The sequence below is a fragment of the Furipterus horrens genome, unplaced genomic scaffold (assembly GCF_987537825.1).
Source record: "Furipterus horrens unplaced genomic scaffold, mFurHor1.1.pri manual_scaffold_11, whole genome shotgun sequence".
Taxonomy (NCBI): Eukaryota; Metazoa; Chordata; class Mammalia; order Chiroptera; family Furipteridae; genus Furipterus; species Furipterus horrens.
Window position 1 is genome coordinate 63600518 of NW_028327181.1, and position 21657 is coordinate 63622174.

At 42.6% G+C, this 21657-nt stretch overlaps 1 protein-coding gene and 1 long non-coding RNA gene across 2 annotated transcripts in view; one reads left to right on the plus strand and one right to left on the minus strand.

The window, feature by feature from the left end:
- Nucleotides 1-2040: 2040 nt before the first annotated feature.
- The window catches only part of LOC149998011 (SKA complex subunit 2), a 78643-nt gene continuing 59026 nt past the window's right edge, over nt 2041-21657 (minus strand). The window contains exon 4 of the mRNA XM_090290728.1: nt 2041-2210. Coding sequence (XP_090146854.1) covers nt 2172-2210 — 39 coding nt within the window. The 3' untranslated portion in view covers nt 2041-2171. The remainder of the gene's footprint in view (nt 2211-21657) is intronic.
- On the plus strand, nt 5264-19717 carry LOC149998012 (uncharacterized). Its single transcript, XR_016514033.1, has 3 exons — nt 5264-5960; nt 16070-16141; nt 19703-19717. It is a non-coding gene; the product is annotated as an uncharacterized LOC149998012 (long non-coding RNA).

Below are 21657 nucleotides of genomic sequence, written 5' to 3' on the forward strand. Positions count from 1 at the left end.
GGTGGTAAGCATAGACACCCGTATTTAAGGGGAGGCGAGAAGCACCTGGAGAGCACCCCTGGCTGTAGACCAGACCCGTCAGCTTGCGATTCCAACACCAAGGAAGGCAGACCCCCATTGCCTTGGACTGTGAGGAGGCCCAGAGTGGGTGGGGACAGAGGAGGAGGCTCCCAGTCTCTCAGCGGAGAGTGAACGGCAGGAATCCATCTTGGACCCCTGCCCCCACAAAAATGCCACAACATGGTGAGAAGGGCCACCCGGTTGTGACGAGTGCATGCGGCTCCGCCCCCTATAGCATAGGAGGTGTGACAGCCCTGCCCAGAAAGCAAAGGTAAACATAAAACTGCAAGGATGGCACAGATCATGATAGAGATCCCAGTGATGCAGCTGACCAGACAGCAAATATCTACTCTAACAAAACAGCAGATAGGAAATCTTTCTGAGGCACAGTTCAGAGCTTTGGTTATAAAAATGCTTACAGACCTAACAGCAGATCTTAAACAAGACAGGGAAGGAATGATGGCTAGTCCTGCTGAAATGAACACATACAAAACAAGTGGTGAGGGATCAAATCAACAAATTGGAACACAGGGAAGGAAAAAAGAGTCAACCAGTGCAGAAAGAGGAAACGAAACGTGAGGAGAATGAGGAGAGGCTCAGAAACCCATGGGACAGCTATAAGCGGGCCAACATCCAAATCATAGGGTTGCCAGAATGTGAAGAAGAAGAAGTAGAAATTGAAAAATTATGTGAAAAAATAATGAAGCAGAACTTCCCTAACCTGGGGAAGGAAATAGACTTACAGGTCCAGGAAGCACAGAGAGTTAAAAAAAAAAAAAGGACCCTGGAAGAACCACACCAAGACACATTATAATCAAAATGTCAAAAATTAAGGAGAAAGAGAGAATTCTAAAAGCAGCAAGAGAGAAGAAGAGAATTACATACAAAGGGGTCCCAATAAGACTATCAGCTGATTTCTCAAAAGAAACTCTGCAGGAGAGAAGAGACTGGCAAGAAATATTCAAAGAAATGAAAAGCAAAAACCTACAACCAAGATTATCCAGTGAAGCTCTCATTCAGAATGAAAAGGCAGAGAAAGTGCTTCCAGGACAAAGTAAAACTGAAGGAGTTCATCAGATCCAAATCACTGTTACATGAAATGTTAAAGGGACTTGTTTAGGAGAAAGAGGATCAAAACTATGAACATTAAAATAAAAACTGTATCACAACAACCAACAACAGAAGCTAAGGAATGGAAACAAACGCAAACTAAGTAGGCAACGAGAGTGGGAAAAGAATGATAGGTAGGGGAACATTATGGGGGGAGGTCAGTGGGGAGGAGGAAGGGGGGAAAGGGAGGGAGATGGTACAGGAATTAAGAAGCATAGTAGGAGGGAGTGGAGTAGACAGGAAGATGTTGAGAAGAACTATATACACAACCAATAGGCATGGACTAAGTGGGGGTGCACTGGGCAGAGGGGAATAAAGGGAAAACAAATTGGGACAACTGTAACAGCATAATCAATAAAGCATATTTTAAAAATTGAGTTAATTATTTAGATAAGTCTAACATTGCTGGTATTTAGGAAAAGAATATTTAGTTAATAGGATCATGATTCATGTAAACAAACAATCAACATTGACCAATTAACAACCTCCTCATTTCACTTCAAATATACAGCATTATTTTAAAGATTTTTATGGGAATATGTTACAAGAAATCCTCCATGTTAAATGAAAACCACAAAGGATTTTTTTTACTTTGTTTTTATTGTCGACACTATTACAGATGTCCCCATTCCCCCCAGAAAAATTTCACAAATCAAGCAAATAGCTCACCAAATATCTTCTCTTTTTGCCTAATAAAATTAGAAAACAAGTAAACAAACAAAATGTAGGACCCAGCAAGAATTATGTTAAATTCTGAATACCTACCTTTTTCCATACCTTTCTTAAAAATGATTTTTGAGAAAGAGACAAGAAGAGAGAGAGAGAGAGAGAGAGAGAGACAAACAGAGAGATGTTGGATTTGTTGTTCCACTTACCTGTGCATTCATTGGTTGATTCTTGTATGTGCTCTAACCGGAGATCAAACCCGCAACTTTGGCGTATACTCTGACCAATGGAGTTACCCGGCCAGGGTTTTCAGTTTCTTTTTTAATTCACTTTATTTATTGAGCTTTTACTGTAAAGCAGTCACTTTCTAGGCCCTGGGGATACAGAGACAGACATAAAAGGCAAGATCCCTGCTCTTCAGGTGCTCAAATTCTGCCACAGCTTTTCTCTCTCTTAACATTGTATGGGTATAAAGTCTTATTTCCTGTTGGAGATGGAATTCACATTAGAATCACTCCGGCGACCGGCGAGCTTTGAAAAATTCCCAGTACCACGACTTCACTCCGAAGTTACGAATTCAGTGGGACTTTGGTGGGGCCTGGGCTCAGGAATTTAAAAACTCCTGAGGTGATGTTCATGCACACAGGTCTGAGAACCACAGTCGGGGTGCCGTTGAAGGCTGTTTTGGGCCAGCCTCGGGGTTTCAGCAGCGATACAAGTAACTCCCTTTCAATTTTTCAAGCCTGGTGGTCGTTTTTGGTCAATCCCACTGGACGGCTAATTAGAATCCAAAAATGTGTCAGCCAGTGTCACTTTTTTAAAAAAATGTAATCTTTGTGGTATTTTTTTTCCCCATGACCATTTCGTCCCCTTATACTCCCCTCCCCCCAGCAATCCCCACGCTGTCGTCCAGTGTCACTTTAGGAACGCCTTTGTGGAAAGCCTCGCGCAGCTCAGCCCCCGGACCTCTGGTCAATCCTTTCACCGCCACACCGCTCCGCCATCGCCCTGACTTCCAGCTCCACACTGCCTTCTGCTGATGAAGCAATGCTATAGCATGGAGGTCACCACAATTAGCTCCCTGCCTCTGACTGACTGCATCCCAGGTCCGCCTTCACAAAGAACATGATTGTTCATTTTGTTCACAAGCTAGAGTTTTAAAAAGAGGAGTCTGAAAAGGGGGAGGATCAGGCTGCTTATGTACCCCACTATTTTTGTCCTTCCTAGTCTCCCATCTTTCCATTTCTGCTTATACTAACATTAGCTTGGAGAGGAGAATTCTCTTCCAGATCACTGATTCTCAATGAGCTGGATTTGCAGGCAGCGAGCCGAAATGGCCTCTTATAAGCAAATGACATTTTTTTCCTTCTCTGCTCTCCGAGGAGCCAACTTCAAAGTGAGCTAATCTCTTTCTTAATAGGCTTTACTGATTTATGCAAGAAGTAACCGGACTACAACATCCTGACTTTTTCTTCTTGATGCAACCTTGGTAAGAATCTGAAACAGGTCATGGGGCTAAGCAGCTGCTGTGCTAGGTAGAGGTGACCTCACTGCCTTCAACTCCTGGCCCAGCCAATCCCAGGTTTCGGGGTCTGCTACTTGCAGCACTGCGGTCTGTATCAGTTAGGGATGGTTTGGGTTCTAGCATCAGAAAAGCTGACTCAATCTGGCTTAACCAATAAAGGGAACTCATTCACTCACATAACTAAAACTTCAAGAAGTAACATTAGCTTCAGGCAAAGCTTGATCCAGTGGGCCTTGAGTGCCACCATAAACTATGCCTTCAGTTTGTCCTTCATTCTAGAACATCCAACTGTAAAGAGAGTCACTTTGCTTGCAGACACTTCCACTATTTACAAGTTACCTTCTTGAGACCCCTTCCAGAGGAGAAGTGATGACCTCTCCTCCACAAAGGTGGAACCCACTAGGCTGGCCACTCTCTTCTGTTTGTTTGTTTCTGTCTGTCTGTCTTTCTGGCATGAACTTGATTTGCTGCACTCCCATCGCACGAGGTGATTTTCCCATTGGTCAAGTGACCCTGTGGAAGGTAGCTGAGCTTGACCCTTCCTCCCAACGACACTGCACGTAGGTTGGAGAATCATATACAACCTCCTTACCTGGGGAAAACCCAGCTTATATCAGTTGTGGCAGCATAATTACTAACAGTATCCCCTTTGCCTCTCAAAATGGGCTCATCCGACCAATAGGAGATCCCTGCTTGGAGGGACCCTAACAGCTAGCTGGTGGGATGGTCTCAGGGCTGATGTCCAGAGAGGTCCCTGGCTATGTGGACAAAAGATGCCGAAGTCCAGTCTGCCCTTCACCTGTAAAGTCCTGCACCTGGCACAGGGCTGGGTGCTCCAAGAGGGTGCCTTTTCTTAAGGTGCTCAGGTTAACGAATATGTGCTCATATAAATATTGGTATGATTATCGGTACACATGTGGAATGTATATTCTATATACATATAGTTGCACATTAATATCTAAGTGTACTTCATCCTGTTCAGTGGTTTCATATTTATGATGCTTTCAACTATTCTTCTTCTGATGAATTTGTTTCTCTGTCGCTGCTTTTACAAGGAGGGCTACAAGGAACATCCGTGTACCTGTACCTTTGTGTCTCATATAGAGTTTCTTGGAATACATTCTTAAAAATAAGATAGCTAGATTGAAGAGTAAGTTCACTTTAAAATTTGCTAGAAACTGTGTCATTGCCTTTCCAAAGTCCTGACTACCAAAATTCCACTTTTTGATACTAAAATGTAGTTAAAAGAAAATGAAGTGGGGCTTATCAAAAAATACTACCATATGCACCTTATTAAGGAAAGAGTGGTAAATCCTTACTGATTAATTCAACGGTTTTTGGTCTTCTGTCTGCATGTGAAATAACATGGGGGTTTAGTAAAAATCTAGATTCCCAGATCTAAACCCAAGAAATTCTACTGTGAGCATTTTAAACAACCACCCAGGGGGTTCTGGGCTGCTCTGAGAAATGATGGCACACGTTTGCATCTTAGTTATATTATTTATTAGCTGCACAGAATGTTTTTTTGTTTTTTGTTTCCAAACCCAGGGAGAAGTAGCCCCCTTTCACTGAGAGACTGGGTGCATTTCAGGCCGCTGTTTGTACAGTGCCCTGGGAGTGGTAGCTCAGTCTTACAGTCTCTCTGATTGTCACAGTCCTGTGGGATCCAGGAGCTCATGTCCCCACCTCCCACGGCCAACTAGAGCCAGATGTACAGGGGGCAGCCCCTGAGCGGCAGCTGCAAAAACCAGGGCACCGCCCGCGTGTTGCTGGCGCTGTGGAGCGCTGCAGAGGGAGAGCGCAGAGATGATGGTGCCCGCCTGTTGGAGCGTAAAGACGGCACCTGATGAGAAAAAAGAAAATCGAGAGCTTAAAAAAAAAAAAAAAAAAAAAAAAAAAAAAAAAGGTAGTAAGGCAGGGGAGAGTGTGAGAACGGCTGCCACCAGCCCCTGTCCCGAAGGGTTTCCCAGCAGGCCCGGCCCCTCGGGCCAAGGCTCTAAGATCAGCAGGAGAGTCTCTTGCGTGGAAAATCTGGGCACTTTTCAGAAGGCTGCTTCCGCGCTGGGCCTTTGGGTCTCCCGGATGCAGCCCCGTTGCTTTTCACAGCCAGATGTTTGGGGAGCTTGTCTCTGGAGTGCAAATCTAAAAACGTTGGTGACTGATGTGGGGCACCCGCCCTCAGTTCCAATGGAGAAGCCCTGGGCCTGTGAGTCCCCGCGCGATTGTGGATTAGGGAGCCGCGTCTCAGCCCCTCCTAACCACCTCCATGCGGCTTGTTTCTCGTTTGCAGATGTGAAGCAGCAGCTGAGCGAGTTTTCAGGATTTTCCCCCCAGAGGACATTGTTTCATACGCCGCTGTCGATCTGGTGTGTCCGCGGAAGCGGGGAATTCAGGCTCTTTTTAGCTCACAGCCTTGGACACCTCTGTGTATTATCTTTGCTCTAATCTTAGCTTCGATCTTGAGCTCTCTCTGCAGGGAAGGCATACAATTGAACAGTCTGCCTCTTGTGCCAGTTCTAGTTGGAAAACCTAGTCTGGTCCAGGGAGATTTTTCCAGCAAGAGACTGTCTTTGTAAACCACCCATAAAGTGGCACTGAGGTGAGTTTGTTACTCAGCTGATCACTGGAAAGCAGGTGAAGCTAGATTCTATGTCTTGTTGAAAACTACTCCACTTTACCATTTCCAAAATAAGACAAGCCCCCACCCTTCCTGGCAGCTATATAGAACAGAAAACTAAAAGTCCTTTGAAAGAAAAGCCCCCTAAACAGCCCAGGGAATTTTGAAAACCCTTCAAGAAGTTATTGATCTCATTTGGGTGCCTCTGTCCATAGAACTTTGGTATATGGTCTGAGCGGAGCCAGAGAGTAGGGGGAACACCGGCAAATGGCAGCAGGAGGACACTTGTCAGAGGAGGCCTGGGGACAGAGGGCCATGGTGAGGAGGACAGTGAGGGACCAAGACTCGCCCATGCCAGCCTCCTTCTGGGGTCCAAGCTGAGTGAGAAAGGAAGTTTTAAGTACAGTGGTGCCTGTTGACTTGTACATGCAACAGGGGTCTTGGGTCACCACAGGGCTCAGGGTATTTGCAAGAATAGTTCCAAGTACTCACTGGACTGGGGCTGTTTCTGGGGAAGTGGTTTCCACAGCGAGAGGAGGTGAGATGTTGATGTCACCCTGGGGGCAACACTGAGCTGTTTCTTCTCACTAGAACTCTCTAGTCATTGTTTCCCTTAGCAGAGCAGAAACTTCTCTGTTATTCTACAGCTGTTCTAACTGCAGAGATGTGACAAAGTGCAATGATGCCATGAGCCCTGGGCAGCACAACCCAACCGAAGCCACATCCTGGGCTTCAGGAGTCATGAGCACAGGCAGCCTCTCAGACACCGGTTCATTCGAGAGAGGTCCGTCAAGGGCCCCAATATACACATGGAAAAGGGCACGAAGATGTGTTAGATATGGTGCTAATGTGCATAAGGAACCTTAGGCGATCTTAGCCTTTGGCCAAGGTAATCCATGGTTAGGAATCTATTTCCTATGTAAGTAACTTCAAATATGGAAAAAAGATTTATTCATAAGAATCTATGGCATCCAGCACATCGATAGCAATTTAAAACTGGACCCAATTTAAAGCATCTACAATATGGAAATGGCGAAGAAAATTATGGCATCTTCATTTGGTTGTCTATTTGGGAGCTTTTACAAACAATGCAATGATGTGGGAAACACTTATGTTATAATAAGTTAAAAAACAAAAACAAAGATACAAATTGGCTTATTTTAATTAGGACCCACCCAGTGTCCGGGAATGTCGCCAATTCCATACAATATTTTTTTGTGGATGCTGGTCCAAGGAAAGAAGGAGAATAGAAGTATCAAACAGAAGGTTCCCCCAGTCATCGACCCCCTTGACCACCTAATGTTAAAGGACTGCCCCCTCTTCCTCAATGTGGGCAACTGCAGTAATGATGACTCATTATTCTGAGAGTTCTTTCACTTTCTCCATCCCCGTCCCTGTCCCCAGGCTTCTGCTTGTATGAGATGAGTAGATGGTGTTTGTGGCAGAGCCAGTTCCACCCTAATCTGCATGTCCAGAGCCGACATGTAGCTTCATTTTCTGGTGGTAACTTTGGTACCACGAAGAGCTTAAGATTTGGACGATAGTCCTTTATAGGGCAACAAGGAAGTACACAAGTCAGCATCCTCTTTTTTTTTTTTTTAAAGGATATTTTATTGATTATGTTGTTACAGTAGTCCCAATTTTTTCCCTTTTGTTCCCCTCTGCCCAGTACCCACCTACCCTCCAGCAATCCCACCCCCCTTAGTTCATGTCCATGGGTCATGCATATAAGTTCTTTGGCTTCACCCTTTCCTATATTATTCTTAATTTCCCCCTGTCAATTTTGTACCTAAAATTATGCTTCTTAATCCCTGCACCATTTCCCCATTTCTCCCCCTTCCCCCTCCCAGCTGATACCCATCCAAATGATCCCCACACCTATGATTCTGTTCCTATTCTTGTTTTCTTAGTTGGATTTTGTTTTTATTTTTTTAGATTCAGTTGTTGATAGTTGTGAGTTTGTTGTCATTTTAATGTTCATAGTTTTGATCTTCTTTTTCTTAAGTAAGTCCCTTTGACATTTCACATAATGATGCCTTGGTGGTGATGAACTCCTTTAGCTTTGCCTTGTCTGGGAAGCACTTTATCTGCCCTTCCATTCTAAATGATAGCTTTGCTGGATAGCGTAATCTTGGTTGTAAGTCCTCGCTTTTCATCACCTTGAATACTTCTTGCCAGTCCCTTCTTGACTGCAAAGTTTCTTTTGAGAAGGTAGCTGATAGTCTTATGGGAACTACTTTGTAGGGAACTCTCATCTTCTCTTTTGTTGCTTTTAAGATTCCCTCTTGATCTTTCACCTTTGGCATTTTAATTGTGATGTGTCTTGGTGTTGTCCCCTTTGGGTCCAACTTGTTTGGGACTCTGTATTGGCTGTTTATTTCTTCCTTATGTTTCAAATCATTGATGTGAATCCTGACTTCCTTCCCTTCACTGTTGGTCCCCTGTAGGTTTTTCTTTATTTCACTTAGTGTAGCTTTCATTTCTTTCCTTATTTATTTGCCATGCTCAATGAATTCTCTGAGCATCCTTATCACCAGTGTTTTGAATTCTGCATCTGATAGGTTGGCTATCTTTGTTTCGCTTTGTTCTTTTCATGGAGTTTTGTTCTGTTTTTTCATTTGGGCCACATTTCTCTGTTTACTCAACTTGGCAGCCTCCCTGTGTTTTTTTCTGTGTATTAGGTAGAGCTGCTTTAATTCCCTGTCTTGGAGCACCTGTTACGTTGTAAGGGGCAGAGTGTTAGGTATTGACCAGGGCGGGGCAACCTGTTCCACTGCTTTGTGGTGTTGTATGTTGGGGAGGGGTCTGAGATGGAACAATGCTACTTGCTCAGCACTCGCCCTGTTTCCAGTCACTTCACTCACTTTCCATATATGACTGGTGCCCCTCTAGCTGTTGCCCTGGTGGTGGTTCCCTGAGCAGATGGGTTTGAGTGCTTTCCAGGACTGTGGCGGCCCTCTGAACAGACAGACATGGGTGGTTTCTTCTCCCGCGCAACCCCACAGCCAGAAACTATGAGGCTTTATTTTCCCAGCGCTGGGAACCTGCGCTTCAGGGTCTGGCCTGGGGCTGGGATCACTCCCCAGGTGTGAGTGTGGGACCACTCGTTCCACCAGCCGCCACCACTGCCTTGCTGCTGCCTTGCCACTGCCACACCGTGTCCTCTTCACCCCACCTCTCCATTTCTGCTGCTCCTACCCAGCTGGATGAATATTTACTCTTTAAATTCTTAGTTGTTAGACTTCCATACAGTTTGATTTTCTGGCAGTTCTGGTTGTTCTTTGTTTTGAGGTTAGTTGTGATCCTTCTTATGATTGTGCAAGGAGGTGAAGTGTGTCTACCTATGCCTCCATCTTGGCCGGACATGTGAGCTAACTTTTTATTAATCAAGAGATGAGAGAAGATTTCTCATACACACTAATCACTGGAGTTCAAAACCATTCCTGACGGGTAGTTGGAGTCTATTAGTTTCCTCAAACTGCTGTAACAAAGTACCATAAACTTGGCTTAAACAACAGAAATTTATCCTCTCACAGTTTTGGTGTATAGAAGTCCAAAATTGAAATGTTGCAGTCCAATGTTTGTGTCCCTCTCCCTCAAACTCATATGTTGAAACCTGACCACCCAATGCAATAGTATTATTTCTTTTGGCAAGTAATTAGGGTTAGATGAGATCATGAGTGTGAAGCTGACATTCACTTCCCTTTGAAGGCCTAGCAAACAATACTTAGGATTGTTAGCTGTGTATATACTGAGATTACAATTTGTGGTTGCGTTTACTTTAAAAGGCACACATGACATTTTATTTTTCTTAACGACATTCAGTCTACCTTGTATATACCTTGTCCTGTCTTTATATGAAATTAAGGATTCTACTTCCTTATGTTAATCTATGTCCCCTACATTTTTAGCAAAATGTTTTGCATGTAGCAGTAGCAGGTGCTCATCAAAGACTGGTTGGATAAATGATTGTTAGTAGGTGATAACTTGTAACAGATGAAGTTTTGATCATTCTTCTGTGAGTGCCATAATTCTAAATATTTTGTATTTGGGAAACTAAAACTTTATCTAATTAGATTTTATAGGCAATTCGACCAGTGAATGTTTTGAGTAGCAGACTTAGTATGCTTTGAGTTGCTATTTCATGTTGCTTGCCAGGCATTTTTGTTCATTGGATGTGGTGTTAAGTTGTTGGATGTCTACCTTTGTGAGACACAGTATTCCTCAAGATTAAGATAAAGGGATAACACACTTGGTGTTCTCAACTTTTAGAATATGTCCACTTGCCAAGTTGAGTAACAGTGCATGACAGCGAGTTGTCTAGGCTAAACACCAGTTTCATTAGTTTTTTGTTTTTGTTTTTTTGTGACGTGTACTTCCAGACAATAAAGGCTGGGAAGAAGGTTGTCAGGTAAATGTGTGTATGTGTGTATGCTTTGTAAGTAAAAACATTCTAGGGCTGGTTTAAGATACTCCAAAAGCACATTAACAAATGTGGTTGGTGGATTGGAATCCTGCTGTAGTGTCAAGGCTAAAAGACTAATATCCTTTACTGGTACTTTATATTCATTCTATAGACTAGAATGATGGTTTAAGTACTAACATACTAAATTCCTAGTATAAGAAATAACTCATTCCTCTAGCCATCTATTGAGTACTTTGTAGCTAATATAGCTGTTGATGGTGCAAAGACATTGACTGATGTCACTAGCTTAATTTTCTAAAATTATAGATTTAAAAAGTCTTATTCACTGGAGATTAAGTGTTTTCCTTTTTTGGAGAAAACTTTAAATGGGTATGTAAAGTACTCCGATGACATTGTTGTATGGCTGCCAACTTGTTAGTACAAAATCAAAATCATCTTGCTTTGCATAAGGTAGAGGTACTTGGCTGAATAAGGCTTTTATTTATTTTTCTTGATAAAATTCAAAGTTATTTCAGCCTATAGGTTTTATGACCTATTTTTCCAGTACCCTGAGAAGGCTGGTCTGGAAAACCTATTTAGAATAGGTATTTAGTAAAGTACTGACAGTACCTTGAAATCAAACATTTGCTAATTAAAGAAAAATTAACTCATAGTTGAAATAGAATAGTTCTTTCATTTCACTTGTGTGAGCCTGCTGAGAATACTTATGTGGAATTTTGAATTTGGAACCTCTGATGGCTACAGAAACAAAAGCTCTGGTGTCGTCCTGGGCTTGAAGAAGCCTGTCTTCCTTCGAATTATGTGAGGAAGGGATTCCATACTGATGCTAAATTTTCAGAAACCTAATTCTAGCAAGAGAGTCATCGCTGCATGAGGCCAATCCTGGAATCAGTTTCCTTTAGAAACCAGTACTATGTGCTAGACACTGGGAATAAGATGCAGCTCTTCTCTCTTGGAGTTTATGGGCCAGACGTTGTGCCAGACAGTAATTTATAAAATAGAATATAAAAGGGGCTGTGAAGGAAGCAAATTGGGTGCTAGTTATAGTGTCTGAAGAAAATGGTTTAATGTGCCGGCTTTCACACCGGAGTGTCTTCTCCACATGTGCGCACAGGGCTGACCTCTGAAAAGGCCGTCATTGCTTTTCTAGATTAATGGCCGTGTTGAGCCAAGTGGGAGGGGCACCTTTTCCCAACCATTGTAAAGGGTTGTATACTGGGTTTCAGACCCTGTTTCCCAGAGTGAATTGCTCACTATCAAAGCCCATCTGCAGAAATTTTGGAGTCGTCCCTGACTCAGTGGTAGCCCCCACCTAACAGAGTGGCAAGTGAAGAATCAGACGTGGATTCTGAGAATTTCCAGGAAATGACAACATTTTAGAACTGTAAAGTGTGTCCCCTTCCCAGCCACCCACACTGATGTTCATTCTGTAGGTCAGCTACTTTTTAAAAAGCAGTGTAGCCAAAGGGCAGAAGAATGTCACTCAGATTTCAGCTTTAAGGGGGAGTTCAGGTTGCAGGAGCTTGACCAGCACTTGGGAATTTCCTGGGATGCCAGGCCCTGTGGCTTCCTTGGGAAGCTCTGCAGCAGGCACCTCTGCCCCCGCAACTTCCCACCCTCTTTACCGCCCGCATCCACCGCCCCTGGCTGCTGGCGTCCGTGGCCGCCAGGTGTGCAGCCCAGTTCTGCCTCACTGTGAGGGGGAAGGGGAGGCCCGTCAGGAGGGAGCTGTCCTCTCTGCAGAAAAAAGGACCCCTTGGTCCCCAGTGATTCTGGAGAAAAAGGCTGGCTCTTCTGTAGTACTCTCACCCCAGACTAATATAACTGCCTAAAGGTTGGAACCTGAGGTGGGGGAGGGGTGCTTTCTTGCTAAGGGGCACGTGCATGATATGGCTGCCAACTGTGACACAGCTGCCAACTGTGACACGCTGCCAATTGTGACATGGCTGCCAATTGTAGGCTCCTGCTCAGTGCGTGCGCCTGCACCTCATTTGTCTGGGTCTCATTGCGCTGCCCCAGACACCCCCGCTCCCGACACCAGATCGCTCACTGTGCCCTGGGCCCCCAGGTCACTCACTGTGCCCCATCCCCTCCGGGTCACTCCTTGTGCCCCAGCTTTCCTGGGTTGCTCATTGTGTCACCCGGACCTCTGCTGGCATGTCCGGGCTGCACCTCTGGGCCCCACTGATTGTTGTACAATTGCAGCTGTTGTGGCTGCTGGCCGAAGCATCGCCAATGTATGATGCAAAGTTGACAACGGACAACTTCCTAGACAGAAAAACATTTTCAACACTTCAGGAGATCCTAACTCAGGAACCAAAAGCCCCTGAGATGAGAGAACCTCCTGAAGCTATGAAGGAGCAAGACAGCTCAGCTCTGCTCCAACGGCCTCTTTACCCGTGGAACAATGCAGACCCTTCCACAGGCCTGCAGAAGTTTCCAGCTCAGCCTCCCAAGTATAATAAACATATTAAGGTGACAGGTCGACCTTCGGACCCGGAGCTCACCGTAAAACCAGAGGCTACTGTGGAGGCTGAATGTCTGACATCCCCACCGCCGGCCACAGCTCCTCCGAAACACCCTGAGGAGACACTTCCACATCCAGAGACTGTTCAGCCCCAGAAGCCAATCTTGCCTGAGGTAACAGGCCTACATTTGAACCTGGACCTCACCATAAAGCTAGGAGCTACCGTGGAGGCTGAACATCCGACACCCCTGCAGCAGGCCACAGCTCCTCCGAAACACCCTGAGGCGACACTTTCACATCCAGAGACTGTTCAGCCACAGCAGCCAATCTGGCTCAACGGTCGACCACCGGACCCGAAGCTCACCATCAAGCCAGAAGCTACTGTGGAGGCTGAACATCCGACACCCCTGCAGCAGGCCACAGCTCCTCCGAAACACCCTGAGGAGACACTTCGACATCCAGAGACTGTTCAGCCCCAGAAGCCATTCTGGCCTGAGGTAACAGGCCTACATTTGAACCTGGACCTCATCATAAAGCCAGGAGCTATCGTGGAGGCTGAACATCCGACACCCTTGCAGCAGGCCACAGCTCCTCCGAAACACCCTGAGGAGACACTTCGACATCCAGAGACTGTTCAGCCTCAGCAGCCAACCTGGTCTGAGATAACAGATCCCTCTTGGGACAAGCAGTTTATAAGGGCCCATCAGGCAGTGTCATCTGAGGTCGGTCCTCCAATGCCTGAACAGAATACCATCGTCAATATATGTGAGCTCTGTTCCTGCCAAAATGAGACGCTGTCTTGTTCTGGCCTCGGCCCAACGCAGAAGCTCCACAGAGTGCCTGTGCCAGACCCCGACACGTACAACGACACCTTCACCACCTTGTAAGAATTGCCTTTCATCCTTTGTTCTCCGCAACATGCCTGACCTGCCGGCCTTCTCCTCCTGGTCTCCCTGAGCCGTCCTCATCTTCTCAAACCCACACTGACTACTTCCTGCTTTTATATTTTGTTTGTCATCTATTCCTTATCTTCATTCTCCTTCTTACCATTGTTTCCTCCTCCGCATTTTTCCTTAGTGATTTTTCTTTAGCCCCATCACTTCATTCCTTAACCCTCTACTCTCCGCCCACTTTTACGCCATCCTCTTTACAGCTTCGTGGCCCTCTCCGAATCTCATTGGTGGTGATACAACAAATTGGATAAGAGAAGAGATTCTAGAGCCAGAGTGCCCGAGTTTGAATGCAGTTATGCCATATATTAGTGTTTGGATTCAATTTCATCATCCGTAGAGTCAAGATTATGATAGTTATCATCTCTTAGGATTGTTGTGAGATTTAGATGAGTTCACATATGTCAGTGCCTATCATATATGCAGTTATACCCAGAACTCACATTTGCCACCTGGCTTTCTAAATATATCACCCATTCTGTGTCCAGCCAGGGCTAAGTACTATGGGAGCCACAGATGTATGACATTGTCTATAAAACATGACAATGACAGGTGGGAAGAAAGGGAATATGACTAAAAAGGGAGATGATATATAGTTAAGTACTAAAAAAGATACGGGCCAGAGGTGGTATAATTCAGCAGAATCTGTAGTCACTGGCCTATGGAAGTCGGAAGACTGCATGGCTAAGCTATAACTTTAACTGGGACTTAAAGGTGCCTGTGGTTTGTTACATAGAGGAAAAATAATGCGTACAGTCTTGGCAGCAGCATGGCTGCAGGAATGATCAGGACTTATTAGGCTAGTCTTGCTGTCAAGAATTGGTTTAGGAAGCGGTGAAAAATATGCTTATGAAAAACTTTGGCTCTAGGAGTTTGGAAATTGCACTGAGACTGGGAGAGCCCCTGAATGTTTTCAAGTGAGAGAGACAGGTGGTAAAAATAAGAGGGTTATTTTAAATTCCATATGTAGAGCGATCTCAAGAGGAAAGCCTGATTCAGGGAGACCAGTAGAATACTTGAGCAAAATCTAGCAGTAAAGCGAGAAGAGTGGTTGTGATAGGAGGAGAAAGAACATCCTGGGAACAGTGTAAAGAAAAACCGACAGGCTGTAGTAACTGGCTGGAGTTGGGGAATGGGATGTACAGGAAAGATAAAAATCAAATACGACCCTGTAAAGTTTCTGTCCTGGGTGATGAGGAGAACCACAGTGGTGTACGAGGTGGACAAAGAGCAGTTGGAGAGGAGAGCCAGACTGAAGGAGACAAGTTCAGACTGGGCAGTTTTTATTGGGGAGCCGAAAGCAACCAGAAGGATTCTGGTTGGGTGGAAGTGTCCACTGTGCAGAGGGACAGACAGGGACCCGTTTGACTTTTCTCACCTTCCTGGGAAACGCGCATATAAACTGGATAGGTAAGTTGTCACTGAGGGACAAGGACAAAGCTAAAGGTGAAGATTCAAAGTCACCCACGGAGTTAGTGGTTGAGACTGAACCTTGGGAATTTCACAGCTTCTTTTAAACACTTGTAATTCATGGGTACAGCCTCCCTGTGTTGTTGGTGTTGGTGTTAAAGTCACAGAAACACACAGGACAAATGTGAAAATCCCACGCAGCACTTCCCGCCACTCCTGTTACCACTTTGGCATGTGTCTGTTCTTGCAATCTCTCTCTTTCTTCTTTTCCTTTTCTTTTGCAGTTTCCCCCCTAAAGAGGTAATACTTTACTCCTTGCTCAGTGATTTGTGCTTTTCCTTGTCAAATATGTCTGTGAGATCTTTCCATATCAGTCCTTCTCATTTCTAATTGCCCTTATCTTTCTAACACCTGGAAAGATTCCCACAGAGGGCACTGACCCAAAGTTTTGCTGTGGCCTGGCTGACACAAGGTTTCTTTATGTTAATTTGCTGATAATGATAAATTTTTCTGTTGAATTATTATTTTTGCATTGGTTTGTACAAGGAGTCATTTTAGACACAGGTGGTTTGGGAGAAAATGCATTCAAAGTAATTAACTGGCATTACCTAGCCTAGATAATAAATTGAGGTTCTGAGGAGATGCCTCATGGTTTGTGCCAGGGGCCCCACATTATGTCTTTATTAATTTGTGCAGACTGGGAAAGCTGATAGCTGTGGAAATTAGAAAGCTGGTATTTTCTGCATTTGATTAATCCCCACAAGCTTGCCATGACTGTTTTAATTACTGTTTGTTCTTTTCCTGCCTATTTAAAGATATTAACTGTGTTTCTTTGCAGCAATTTAAAAGGCAACTCTATTTCTTACCTTGATAAGTATTCATGGAGGTTCTTCCATACAACTGAGAAACTGTGAGTATAGTCTCTCCAAAAATGAATACAAACAAACAAACCTGACTGCACTGTAAGATCCTTCTTAGTCCCCAATTTTGAGGTCAGTAGCTCTGAGAAAAGGTATTCACCTCCATATCATAAATCAACCTCTATTGATTCCAAGTCTGTGTTTATTTTAAAAATTAAATTGGCAGGCCTTCTTTAAAATGAATCAATTTAACCTTATTCTTCACTGTAACAAGTAATACATGTTTATATTCTCAGTATATAAAAATGAAATACAGGTATAGTGAAACCTTCGCTGCCGCCCTCGTCCCCCACCCTTAAGGTGAGGCTGTTCTGAGCTGTTTACTGTGTGCCCTTGCAGACCTTTCCCCGTGCCTTTGCCTACATACTGATAGCACGATAGGCATGTTGTATGATTTTCATTTTTTTTTTTTTTACATAAATGGTAACAACTTGGTCCTTCCACCTCTTGCTATGTCTTAGATTTGTTTCCTTCCTGGTTAACCAATTCATTTAAACTCCTGCATAATATTCTACAGGATGGGTGTGTTACAGTTAAAAATACCCCTATTGATGGATGTTTAGATTACGTCTAGTTTTCCTGTTGCACGTATTGCTGCAATGAACATTCTTGTACATGCATCTTTGTGAACATGGACAGGCTTTCTGCAGAATAGATATTTAGAAATGAAATTGTTGGGGTGAAGACTATACTGATATAACATTTTAACTGCCCTCAAAGAAGTTGTGCCAACTTATGCTCCAGTCAGTAGTAGGCCACGACAGCATTCATTTCCAGCACTGATAGTCTCCATTTTTTGGCTTATGTAATGAGTGAATAAAAGGGGTCCCATCTGAATTTGAATTTTTCTGATTACTTGTAAATTTAACTGAAGAGTATCATGCGTAGTGAAATAAGCCAGGTGGTGAAAGAAGAATACCATATTATCTCACTTCATACAGGAACCTAATGAGAAAACAAACCAATGAGCAAAGTAGAACCAGAGACATGGAAACAAGGAACAGGCTGACAGTGACCAGAGGAGAGGGGAGAGGGGGAAAAGGGGGGAAAGAAGGGGAAGGGTCTAGTGAAGAAACTAGTGTAAATGACCCATGGACATGGACAACATGGAGGGGGTTGGCTGTGGGAGAGGGCTGGGGGTGGGCAGGGCAGGGGAGAGCAGTGGGGGGGAAAATGGGGACAATTGTAAGAGAACAACAATTTTAAGAAATCTTTAAATATTGAACATTTATATTTCTTCTCTGATTTTGCCCTGTCCTTTTTTGCCTATTTTTCTTTTATCTTTTTAAAATCAATTTGTATAAAAGTCAGTTTAGGTACACAAGTAGTTTGGGAAAAATATTTACATTCAAAGTAATTAACTGGCATTTTTTATGACAAGTTTGTGTGTCATATTATTAGTTCAACTCGAATAGATGTCATAAACGACCTCTGAGTTAATAATAAGAGACCTACTAGCCATAGTAATCTAAAAATAGGGTTTATGATCACCCTCTAAGATATCTTATTGGTAACGAAAAATGCTAGAACCAGGCAGGTGTTCTTTTTTTTAACTTATGAATTTCTTTGAAATTATAGATAGTTTATATTTTTCATGATAGAGTCTGAATTGGAAATTTTATTTCCCAAACTTGTAAGAAAAACGGAAGTCATTTAGCACAAGAAATAAATAAGATTGGTTTTCTTTAAGGAGTAGAGAGAACGGGGTAGTCTGAAAGATGGTGTAGGAGAAAAAACTTTGGATTGTGTAACTATATACCTATGGGATTTTGAGCCATGAGAAATATACATTACACATTTTTTAAGGTAAAAATTAAACATTACTTTAAAAAAAAATAATATGTGTTTGGATCTTATAGACAATAGCATGAATCTGGGAAGTGTTGAAGATTTCTAAGTCAGCTTGAGATTTCTACCTTATGCGGGAGAGGTCTCTAACGTAGGGTCAATAGGCTCCCCAGAGCAGGATTTCTTCAACTTTTTGTTTTTTCCTTTAGTCTCTTTGGTGATTGGCAGAAGCCTCTGTTCTTGGGGACTATGTTTTTAAATGAAATAGAAAAACAATAAAAAATAAATTTAAAAAATATATAAGAAAATAAAGGAAAACTATTACTGAAAAAAAGTTTTCAAATATTTTTTAAAGCTATTGATATAGTAATAGATCTGCTTCTCTTAACATACTAAGAAACGAGCTATAGTGGTAGATCTAATAACTGGTTATAACTTCTAAGTAGTGATGTGAATGACATCTGCAACAAATATGTGATTTGAAAATACACATACAGTTTTAAGTGATTTAGGGAGGTACAATTTTTTCCAATGTTTTACATTTATGAAAAGGTTTACTATAAACATTGTTGGACATGGCAGTTTTTTTGCTTTTTCTTTCTGGACCATTTCTATGGAAATATGAAAGCGTGAGGTGAGAAAGGGAGGTGAGAAAACAATGAATCAGAGCATCACCCCTGACCATTCCCGCTGCATACACATTCTGGCCATCACTGCTGTTCCTTATAATGTGGTGAATTTCAAGTTGAGGCCAGGGTCTTTGATGCCTTTTTAGGACTCCAAGACTTGTTTGTTGGAATTAAAGTCTTTGTGTTTTTATTTTCATGTTTGTTTGTTTTTAAAGGTAACTATATCTGTGTCATCTGAACTACCTTATAACTGAGAACAGTTCCTGATCTTAGTTGTTGAGTTTCTGGGCCGTAATATTTTGCCATATGCTATGAGTAAAGAATTAAGCTTTGGGGTAGAATGATGCTACAAGATGCGGTTATAAAAATATGTGGCCAACAGACATTGAGCGAAAGCAGAATGTTTCAAACGCTGAACTTGATGGAAATGGCTTCACAAGGCAACACAGCACCTCCTCCAATCCCCAAGGCTCCTGAAGGGGGCACCACCTAATGTCATGTGCAAGGAGCGCGGAGTCTCCTGCAAGAGACACCCACGTTGACGTTTGGCAGAGCTGCTTCCATACTGGCTCTCTACCACTCCCTCGCTCCGTTCTTGGAGGCACTGGCCCTGTGCCTTTCTGCTCCTCACATGTAGGAAATGAGTGAAACTCCCCTCACTCCCCACCCCTAACCCCAAGCATGTCCCTCGTCGTTACTGAGAGACTAGATAAAGCAAAGGCCTTCACATTCCTTGGGCAGACCAGGTGTCAGGCTTGTCTGTGGCTCATTCCTGTTCCCTTCCTCTTTCATTATGGAGAATTCTGGCCAGATCGCTCAGTTTTCTAATTTATTCAACTGTCATTTCTGCTGCGCATATACTGAGCATTGTTTTTATGAATGACAACACTCCATTTGTATAAGGCTGAGTTCATTCTTTTCAGTGGATGTGCTGGCTGCTTACAGCTCTCTGAGGATATTAATTGTGCTATCCTGAAGTCCTCTTGTGCTTCCTCCGTTAACTCCGTATCATTGGCTATAAACTCTTATGTTTGCTTTCGTTTTCTGTCCAGGCTTCTCCATATATATTTCTGTGTCGTAAATAATTGTAGTTATTTTGCCTTTTGATCCAGAAATAACCTTTTTATTTTTCAGAATCTTGAGTAACAATCAGTTAAAAGAAATTCATAAGGACTCATTTCAACGTCTTTTGTTCCTCAAGTCTTTGTAAGTTAATTGTTTTTATTTATAATTTTTTAGTTATATTATCTATAAGATACATAGGGGTTCAGATTAGATAATCTTTACAATTTCTCCCAGCAATAAAATGCTACAATTCTGTAAGTGTGGATAGGGCTTCCAGCCTATCTTGAGCATTTATTATCCTCAATGCATTTTCAATTTTTTAATCATATAAACAAGATATAGGTAGGAAATTGTCTCCAGTTATAGAGGAAAAGTGGTAATAATGTCTGAGTACTTATACACACCCATATGAACCTTGTTATATAAGTATTCATATATCATCTGCCTGTATTTACATTTAATTTAGGGCCCATGGATCAAATAGAGCCTATGGTATGTTTCCATACAGCCCATAAGTTAAGAATACTTTTTACACTTGTAAAGGGCTGTAAACAAAAAAAAGAAAAGAAAGAAGCGAAGAAGAATATGCGAGACAGACTGTCTGTGGCCTGCAAGGCCTAAAATATTTACTGTCTGCCTTTACAGAAAAGGTTTTAAAATGTTAATTTAGTAAAATGAGAAGCATTCAGGTTAACCTCAAATTGTCTCCTAAAGGACAAGAAAATATGGAACACTTACATTAATTTGAATGCTATTAACCCAGAAATTTTCAATAATTTAATCTAAATTAGATTAACATTTACATATCAAATGTTTAACTAAGTAGATGAACTATGTAAACAATATTGTTATGAACATGTTAAGTTACCAGGAGAGCAGATTTGGTGTTCAGGATTTTAATGTTTAAAATGATGGTTAAGTGGTATACTTAGAAATGTCTACACCAAATAAGCTTATGAGAAATGCCTCTAACTTCACTAATTACAAAATAAAGATCTCTCCAGCCTCCTGGCCAAGGAAGAAACACTTGCCTAGTGATTCCATGTACTTAGAGATAAAGGAGATGTCCTTTGCTATAAGAACTCAATTCTTATTGTTTGTCCATGGCATTCAGAGATGTGTATGTCATTAATTTTTTGAAGCTAATTAATGATGCTTTTTAGCAAATAGATGCTTTTTGAAAATATAGAAGGCTTAAGGGAAGTGGGTAGGAAGAGCCTCATGAGGCACTAAAAATAGTCCTTTGAATTATGAAACTTTTCAAGCCTCAGGGCATAAGCACTTTTGAATTGGTCTTCTGGGGTATCTCGCCATCTGGGTTCCAAACCTTACAAACAGGAGGAAGACAAATGAGGTAACTAACTGCTCAATCGATTAGGTCATTCATCCTTTCTGCTGTGAAATACTTTGTAAGCTAATTATTCCATGCCGGCCTAAGTATTCCCATTCATTAAAAAAGGCCAACCAACAAACAAGCTAAAAAAGAATATGCCAAGCACTGTCGCTAGTATTGTAGGCGCAAATATGGGTAAGACATGGCTTCTGCCCTCTAGTAACTCATGATCTCACAGGGAAAATGAACATGCAAGCTCATACCACAATGCACTAGTACTAAACAGAAGACAGTGCTGCAGAGGCGCATAGAGGGAGCCATAAAACAATAAAACCACATTTCCTTTACAACACTTATTTTTCTCCCTCTACTCCCCAGCTATTTGTTTATTTTATAAATATTTGAGTTTACATATGTTCATGTGCCACTTTTAAACATGGTAGACAGTGCAGGTGAGCAAGACCTCATCCATCCTTTCAAGGAGTTTATGCTCAGAGGAAATAGGATGCAAGAATAACTGTATCAAAAAGAAGAAATGGAGATGGGCAATGAGAAATATGAATTGGTTTTGGAACACAGCAGAGGGAAAAGACACTTCAAGTTGGATCAGCAAAGATGTTACTAGAGCAATGCTGTTTGAAGACGACCTTGAAGGGCCCTTAGGGATCATCACACAGACATCTTGGATGGA